Raw genomic sequence first — 8,999 nt, 5'->3', positions numbered from 1 at the left:
ATCCCGAAGGCGGAGGGGACGACCTCGGCTACCACCTGAGACCCCAGACCCCAGAAGTGATCTTTCCGAACAGCAGCCACGCCACGCGAGAGGAAAGAGAAAGGGCTTCCCAGGAACGCCCGCCGCCCGCCCCGCCCCCTGACCCGGAAGTGATTCTCCCCCTCCTCCGTGGTTGGGAGGAGAGGAGACCGGCCGCTAGGTCTGGCCCGGCATGCCCTGCGCTTCCGGTGACCTCTGGCCCTTTTCAGCCGTCCGCTCCCGCTGCCTAGCGTGCTCGCTGGCTCAGTGCTTTCCTGTCCTGCCTCGGGTCCTCCTTCCCACGCTGTCCAGTGACTGTGGCGCCCGCGGCCGTCGAGGAGGCGGCGGCAAAGGACAGTCGTCATGGCCGCCTCTAAGCCCGTGGAGGCGGCATTGGTCGCAGCGGCTGCGTCGGGCTCCGGGAGTGGAGCGGGCGGTGGCGGCGGGACTTCGGGCCCGGGCGCCGGTGGTTTACCTCGATGGCAGCTGGCGCTGGCAGTAGGGGCGCCTCTACTGCTGGGCGCGGGTGCCATGTACCTCTGGAGCCGGCAGCGGCGGCGCCGGGAGGCAGGAGGCCGGGGCGACGCCAGCGGCCTGAAGCGCAACAGCGAACGGAAGACGCCGGAGGGCAGGGCTAGCCCGGCGCTGGGCAGCGGGCATCCCGAGGGCTCCCCTCTGGAAATGGTGAGAAGCCGCTCCGGGGCTCAGAGGTGGGAGCGAGGGAGGCAGCTTTTCCTTGCCGGGTCGTGCGGCCGAGGGGCTTCCCTCCCGCGGCTTCAAGCCGAAGCACAGGAGTGTAGGGAGGCTCGTTTCTGGCTGAGTTTGTAGGGGATGGTGTAACCCCGAGGGCACAGGTATTTGACAGTTTCCTTTGGGCTTCAGAAGAGTGTTTTGCTTTTCTTACCAGTGACACAGCATTTATCTCTAGTGTTGTAGGTACAGGGAACAATTTGCAAATGTAGTGACTTTAATTAACTAGGAAGCCAGGTTTCATTAAGTATTGGTACATTGTGATATGAATTGTTTTTGTGACTTTCAAGGCCTAGAACTTAGTCGGTAAAAACCTTTTAATAACGAATCACTCTTTTTTGAAATGGGTTTTAGAGGAAGCACGTGAAGGAGTTGGGCAACTACATTGACAAAAGCTGAACAACAAACTGCTTAGGAGAAAACAAATGCCAAAGAGTAAAATAGTGCGAGCATTTATATTTTTAATCTATGGGAGTAAGGTCTTAAAGTTTTTGTCTGAAGCATCTTACGTTTTTATACTCCACCTGTAAATGTACTGGACTGAGCCTAACACAAGTGATAAATATTCTCTGATGTTAGGCCAAACATTGGCGTTTGTAGTGAACTTTTATTTTGTTGAACTATGAAATCCTTTTGGTATCCTACAGCTATGAGGAGAATTAGTCTGGCTGCTTAACAGTACTGGAATTCGATGAGGTGGAGGATTTTATATGAGTCTGGAGTTGTACCATGATATTACCCGAGTTAATCAGAGTTCAGAGATACTTAGGGTGAAGTAATTCTTAGTTATTTACATATGTAAAGGTTTTTTTTTTAACGCATAAGCAAGTCTATACAAGTTGCACACCGGAGTTATCTATTTAGATTGAGGACATATTTTGGCTAAGTGGTCAAATCAGGTTTAAAGGAAGATTTAATGCAGGAACGAACTTCTGTAGGTCAGTGAGTGAGGCATTATGCTAGCCATGATAAAACCATATTTTCTTTAGGAGAGTAAAATATGATCTATTTTTAACTAGAAAAGTTGAATTACAGTATAGGGGGAAAAATCTGTGGACTGTGAGAACTGGGCAGATGTCACCTTGTATTGAGCTGCCCAGCATTATTACTTGGGGAAGTCATCTTATCTCCCTGACCTTACTGTCATTCCTGTAAAATAAGAGGATTAAAATATTAGATCTCTTATATTTCATCCAGCACTAAAAAATTGAGGATCCTGATTGCAGCTAGTGAGAATTCTTTGAATTATCATTTGTCATGTCATTTTCATATTATGAAGTTTGCTGGTTATTTCCTGTTTCATTTTAATCATACAAATATTGTAGCCGGGCACAGTGGCTCAGGCTTGTAATCCCAGCATTTGGGAGGCTGAGACCGGAGGATCATAGTTCATGGACAGCCTCAGCTACTTAGTGAGGCCCTCCACAACTCAGTGAGACCCTGTTTCAAAATAAAGAATAAAAAATAGGGCAGAGGGTGTAAGTCAGAGGTCAAATGCCCCTGGGTTCTATCCCCAGACCCACCAAAAAAAAACCCAAAAACAAGCATTGTAGATGAATGATAGTTAATAAAGTTCTCAGTACTATAATAATCATTAAAAATATAGTTCTATGCATAAAACTGTTTTCCCATCTCCTTGTAGTTTCAACCACCTTTTGTCATCCCAAGGATTCTCCACTGTTGGTATTTGATAGAATTTAGCAAATTCCCTTTCAGCATTTAGATTTCTTTAAACTCCCTTTTCAGTTTTTCAGCATTGTCTGCGTCAGCACTGACCTACCTTCTTCCTTCCTTCCTTCCTTCCTTCCTTCCTTCCTTTTCTCTCTATTTCTTTTTTCTTTCTTTCTTTCTTTCTTTTTTTTTTTTTTTTTTTTTGGTGTTGTACTGGGATTGAACCCAGGGGCACTCTACCTCTGAGGTATACCTCCAGCCCTTTTTTTATTTTAGAACTGGATCTCACTAAGTTGCTGAGGATGGCCTGGAACCTGTAATCTTCCTGTCTCAGCCTCCCAATTACTGGAATTATGGGCATGCATGGCTGATTTTTAAATTTTTTAAGTTTTTTTTTTTTTTACAAAGTTTTTATTCATCTGATAGCTTTTGAAGTTTGGACTTTTTAATTGAATTCTTTGTAACTTTATCTGCTTTAAAATTATTTTGACCCCAAATAAAACTAAGCAAAATACTTGAATATATTATTGTTCACCTTGTGGAATTTGTGGGTATGTACATGAAATCTTGCTTTGACTAGATTACCCTTTTGTAATGCAACAATAAAAATGTATTTTTTATTTTATGGAAATGGATACCTTAACTATTGGTAACCAATAAGTATTGTAAGACTATTCTTATTTCATTATTTTTAATTTTTATTTATTTATTCACTTATTTATTTGCAGGTCTGGGGATGGATGGAACCCAGGGGCATTTGACCTCTGAGCTACACTCCCTGCCCTATTTTTTATTCTTTATTTTGAAACCGGGTCTCACGGAGTTGCAGAGGGCCTCACTAAGTAGCCAAGGCTGTCCACGAACCGCGATCCTCCAGTCTCAGCCTCCAGAATGCTGGGATTACAAGCATGAGCCACCACGCCCAGCTCTATTCTTATCATTTTAAAAAGAGTCTAGGCCTGAACCGGGTGGTGGCGCAGGCTTGTAGTCTCCGTACTTGGGAGGCTGAGACAGGAAGATCTAGGTTTGCCACTAGCCTCGGCTACTTAGTGAGGCCCTCCTTAACTTAGTGTGACAGTGTTTAAATAAAGAATAAAATGGGGCTGGGGGTGTGGTGCAGGTAGAATGCCCCTGGGTTCAATTCTCCAGTACTGCAAAAATAAATAAACAAATAAATAATCAGGGTGGGATTGTAGCTTGGAGGTAGAATGCCCCTAGGTTCAATCTCCAGCACCACAATTAAATATGTCTAGTCTTTAGAGTTATTATTATACTATCTTAAGGTAACTAACCACTAATTGTAATTTTTATTATCTATGGTTGGAGAAATTGCTAGATATTTGAATAGCACATTTATTTACTTTCTTACTTTCTTACTTAATAGAACTGGGGATTGAACCCAGGGATATTCTACCTCTGAGCTACACCCACAGCCCTATTTTTTATTTTGAAACAGGGTTTCATTAAGTTGGAGAAAGCTTCACTAAGTAGATGAAGCTGGCCTAAAACCTGGATACTCCTCCTGTCTTGATCTCCCAAGTGCTGGGAATACAAGCATGTGCCACCACACCCAGCCTGAATATCTCCTTTAAATTGACAGCCTCTGTGGGTTTTGTAAGGCGAGAAGCATTTGTTTTAAGTAATATAAAAACTTATGTGTTCTCCACCTGAGCAATAGCTATAATTTTTAGGGAAAGAAAAAAGGACAGAAATTGTTAAGTATTTTATATTAGCAAATAGAGTAGAAAGTCTCTGCGTTTTTTCTGATGGCTTATGTTTGCCTTAATGTAAAATGAAGTAATGAAGTTTCTGGGCTTTTGTTTATTGGATATGAGAGTTTCATGTGCAGGGTAGACAACATAATTATCTTTTTCTGAGATAGCAAAACCTGTAAAAGCAAATAGAGTGATTCTTCATATTTGTTTGATTTTTTTTTTTTTTTTTTTTGGTGGTACTGGGGTTCCTGGAAGCCCTTCTACCTCGGGGCTACACTCCCAGACCTATTTTATACTTTTTATTTGGAAACAGGGTCTCTTAAGCCAGTGCAGCTGGCTTCGAACCTGCGAGATCCTCCTGTCTCCGCCTCCCAAGCAGGGGATTAAAAGCGTGCACCACCACGCCTGGCTTCATATTTGTTTGAATTTAATGGGAATTTTAGGATATCATTTAAAGGAAAGCATGTAATCACAGTTGATGGTGTCCGAGATTGAGGTACTTAAAAGTTTTAAATAATTCCATTTTAAACCATTGTGAAATCTGCCATGATGTGCTATTTTGCTTCAGTAATTTTTTTAAAACTTGAATTACAGATTTTCATAATGGGAAGAGTTAAGATCATCTTATCAGTTCGATTTGAGTCATCACAAGGCACTACCAAATGTACACCAAACATGATGAACAGATGTCTTAAATATTACTTTATTCCCCAACAAACTTGTGATTTTAAAAATAGACTTATTGGCCGGGCGTGGTGGTGCACGTTTGTAATCCCAGCATTCGGGAGGCTGAGACCAGAGGATCACGGTTCGCGGACAGCCTCAGCTACTTAGTGAGGCCCTCTGCAACTCAGTGAGACCCGGTTTCAAAATAAAGAATAAAAATAGGGCAGGGGGTGTAGCTTGGAGGTCAAATTCCCCTGGGTTCCATCCCCAGACCTGCCCAAAAAAAGACTCATTAAAGTGCATTGTTAGCTTGATGGTAACTTTTTATTCAATTACTATTTAGTCTGATGATTAAAAATAGTCATTTTAATGTCCTAGGTTTTTGCCATTACATAGATGTTATCTTAGATAAAATCCTTAAGAACCACTAATCAAGCCGGGCATGGTGGCACACGCTTGTGCATAATCCCAGCATTCGGGAGGCTGAGACCAGAGCATCGCGGTTCGTGGACAGCCTCAGCTACTTATGCCCTCCGCAACTTAGTGAGACCCAGTTTCAAAATAAAGAATAAAATAAATAGGGCGGGGTGTGTGGCTCAGAGGTCAAATGCCCCTGGGTTCCATCCCCAGACCCGCAAAAAAAAAAAAAAAAAAAAAAACTAAATCTATGCCAGCACTCTAGAGTAGGAAAGGAATCAAAAAACAGTCATTTGCAGTTGTCAGTCATCTTCCTTGAAATGAAATTGTTCTTGTTCCCCAAATGATGTTTTATCATTTTTTAAAAAATAATAATATGAGCCGGGTGTGGTGGCGCATGCTTGTAATCCCCGTGCTTGGGAGGCTGAGACAGGAGGATCGCACAGGTTCGAAGCTAGTCTCAGCTACTTAGTGAGGCTCTCAGCAACTTAGTGAGACCCTTTTTCCATATAAAATATAAAATAGGTCTGGGAGTATAGCCCAAACCTCTGGGTTCTACCTCCAGTACCACACCAAAAAAAAAGTAATAATAATAATAATGATATGGATCAACAGTGAATAACCTAGGTATATAAATGTGTGTGTGTGTGTGTGTGTGTGTGTGTGTGTGTGTGTGTTACTGAGGATGGAGCCCAGAGGCATTCTACCTCCAGCTTACACCCATAACCAAATTTTATTTATTTTCTTTCTTTCTTTTTTTTCTTTCTTTTTTTTATTTATTTATTTATTTATTTTTTTGGTGGTACTGGGGTTCCTGGAAACTCTTCTACCTCCGGGCTACACTCCCAGACCTATTTTATATTTTTATTTGGAAACAGGCTGGCTTCGAACCTGCGATCTTCCTGTCTCCACCTCCCAGGTGCAGGGATTACAAGCGTGTGCCACCACACCAGCTTATTTCTTATTTTGTAACAAGGTTTTGTTAAGTTGCCAAGGCTGACCTCACACCTGTGATCCTCCTGTCTCAGCATCCCAAGTAGTGGGATTACAAGTGTGTGCCACCATGCCTGGCTTATAAATGCATTTTCTACTTAACAATATTTTCAATTTACTAGGGGTTTGTTGGGACATAACTTTATCATAATAAAGCATCTATGTGGGGGTCTGTTTGTGTTTCAACAAGTTTCCTGTATTTTTTCAAATTTTTCAACTTTTGATTCTCATTTCACCAGTTGATCCTGGATTCAGTTCAGCAGTCTTAAACTTCATATAGAAATTCTTTTTCTAAATTACTTGATTTTTGTATAACTTAAAATTGTAATCCTGCAGAATATGAAGTATGTGTTTGGGGAAGGGGTAATGTGGATTGAACCCAGAGGCATTTTACCTCCAAGATACCTAGGTTGCTGAGTCTTACTAAATTGCTGGGGCTGGCCTTGAATTTATAAAATTTTATAATCATGTAGTCTCCGCCTCCCAAGTACTGGGATTACAGGTGTGGGCATTCGTAAGTAGGTTCTTCACAGGTAAAGAGTGCTGTGTTATGATGGTAGGTAGACTTGGTTGTAGATTTTTAAAACTTCCAAACATGGTATGGAAAAGGACTTTCTTACTATCTTAGGTTTGATTCCTTATGCCCTTAAATGTTATTAACCAAGTTTGGATCCTATAAAAGTAACAAGTGGTCTGTAGGTACAGAAAGATTCTTCTCACGTAGTAAGTGTTCCAGAGTTGACTGCTACCTTTTTTTTTTTTTTTTTTTTTTTTTTTTTTGGTGGGTCTGGAGATGGAACCTAGGGGCATCCGACCTCTGAGCTACACCCCCTGCCCTTTTTTTTATTCATTTTGAAATAGGGTCTCACTAAGTAGCTGAGGCTGTCCTCGCACCATGATCCTACAGTTTCAGCCTCCCAAATGCTGGGATTACAAGTGTTGTACCACCACACCCAGCATTGACTGACTGCTACTTCTTTAAAGCTGGAATTCAGATATAATATGCTTTATGAATATAGTAAATTTATAGAACAAAACCACTTAAGAGCAACATCATTGAATAAGAGCAACATTGTCAAACCACATTATATATACTTTAATTAGATAAAAATGTATTATAGTAACAAGTTAATACCCATTATATTTTCTCATGCATGGATGAGTGTACCTAATTCTAGCTCATTTTCTTTCACAGTAACTGTAGGTTTTGTGAAGACTTGATAAGAATTTAAATCAGTTTCTTATTGCCAAATGTATATTATTGAAGGTTTTTTGTACCATGGTCATGTTATGGGGACTTGGTCTTTTAGAGGCTGGTCTTTTTCTGATCTCTTGAACTTTCATATGTGTTCTAGTAATTTTAGAATGTTTTATCCTGGAGTACTTTCCTGGCTCTTCATTTTTATTTCAAAGCAGATTCTTGTGACTTTTGCTATATTTAGCAATCTTTGTTCTTACTTTGTATTCCACTAAATTTACCCAAGTTGTACCTTAATTCCTGTAACTTTCATTTCAAAATGTAACTTGTTTTCCAGAGTAAATTTGCATCTTTAAGAGATTACCTTTGTTTGACAGGTTTCAGCACACATAAGCACTTGTTAAAGAGATACACAACATATTTAATGTTTTCCATTGTTTCTTAAATGTATTGCATGAGTTATATGTTTTTGGTCTTGTGTTTTACTCAGATAATTTTGAATTTTTTGTATGTGCAATTGCTATTCTTCGGATCCTTTTCTACTCTTCAGAGATATAATTTACTAATCTCCTACTTTGTAGATTGGAATTTCATTGTTTTGCTCAGTGGTAATTCATTTGAGAGGCTGCCACTTGTTTGTTTTCTGCACTGGCCTCTAGTCTGGTCCTTCAGGATAGAAAGTATCTTGTTGGTTGTTGTATAGTTATAAAGGCTAAGTGAATAATGTTGGTACTATAATATATGACAAGGGAGTAAAGTCTGTACATGTATAGTAGTACATGTATAGTAGATTTAATAAGCAACTTAGCCCTAATTATACAGTATATTTCAGCAACTTTTTTATATTACCAGTATACTGTTTTATATTACCAATATACAGTTGGCCCATGAATGCAGTGGGCCAACTGTATAGTGAAGTCCCATCAACAAGAATGAATTCAGTTATACTTGCTTGGTGGAAAGAAAGAAGGATTCTAATTGTGCTGATGAGTGTACTTTTTTACCTGATGACATTATGCCTTCTCAGTATAAGCAGGTGAATGGTACCTGAATCTGGTTCTCTTGTTATACCAGAATGAAGGTTTGAACATTCTTCTGATGATATTCATATTCTTCATAAAACATACTACCAAAATATAAGCCAACTATGTTGTCCATGCAATATAAAAGTGAACTTGAGTCAACCTGGGGTTAGATTGCTGGAGTTTGAATCCTGCCTTCGACTAATTTCATCGTCTATCTGGGCTTTATGTGTAACATGAAGATAAAAATGGCATCTCTCTTCTATCATTAGTATGGTGCTTTAAAGAATTTTTCAGAAGAATTTTGACAGCTAATGATATTTGTTTTATGCATTAACCTCAGGATTATTTGTAATATTTGGCTGTAGGTATTTGTTAAATTTATGAGATGGGACTTATTCAAATCCTGGATTGAAAAAGCTGAGTTTTCTCATAGATTATATTAAGTAATACGTTGATTTTGTGACATGGTAGGCAGAAGGGAACATTTTTTTTCTTCATCATTTACTTATATTTTTACCAGTATTCACAGGAGCTTTAACTAAGGCC

At 40.1% G+C, this 8,999-nt stretch overlaps 1 protein-coding gene across 1 annotated transcript in view; it reads left to right on the top strand.

Moving 5' to 3' along the window:
- Positions 1-381: 381 nt before the first annotated feature.
- Positions 382-8,999, top strand: part of TOMM70 (translocase of outer mitochondrial membrane 70) — a gene marked incomplete at both ends in the record, with an annotated part of 31,479 nt that continues 22,861 nt past the window's right edge. The window contains one exon of the mRNA XM_080696785.1: positions 382-702. Within this exon, the coding sequence (XP_080552911.1) occupies positions 382-702 (321 nt within the window). The remainder of the gene's footprint in view (positions 703-8,999) is intronic.

Source organism: Muscardinus avellanarius, assembly GCF_963383645.1.
Source record: "Muscardinus avellanarius genome assembly, chromosome: 5".
Taxonomy (NCBI): Eukaryota; Metazoa; Chordata; class Mammalia; order Rodentia; family Gliridae; genus Muscardinus; species Muscardinus avellanarius.
Note: the sequence above shows the minus strand (reverse complement) of the source record. Positions and strands in the feature narration are given on the sequence as shown.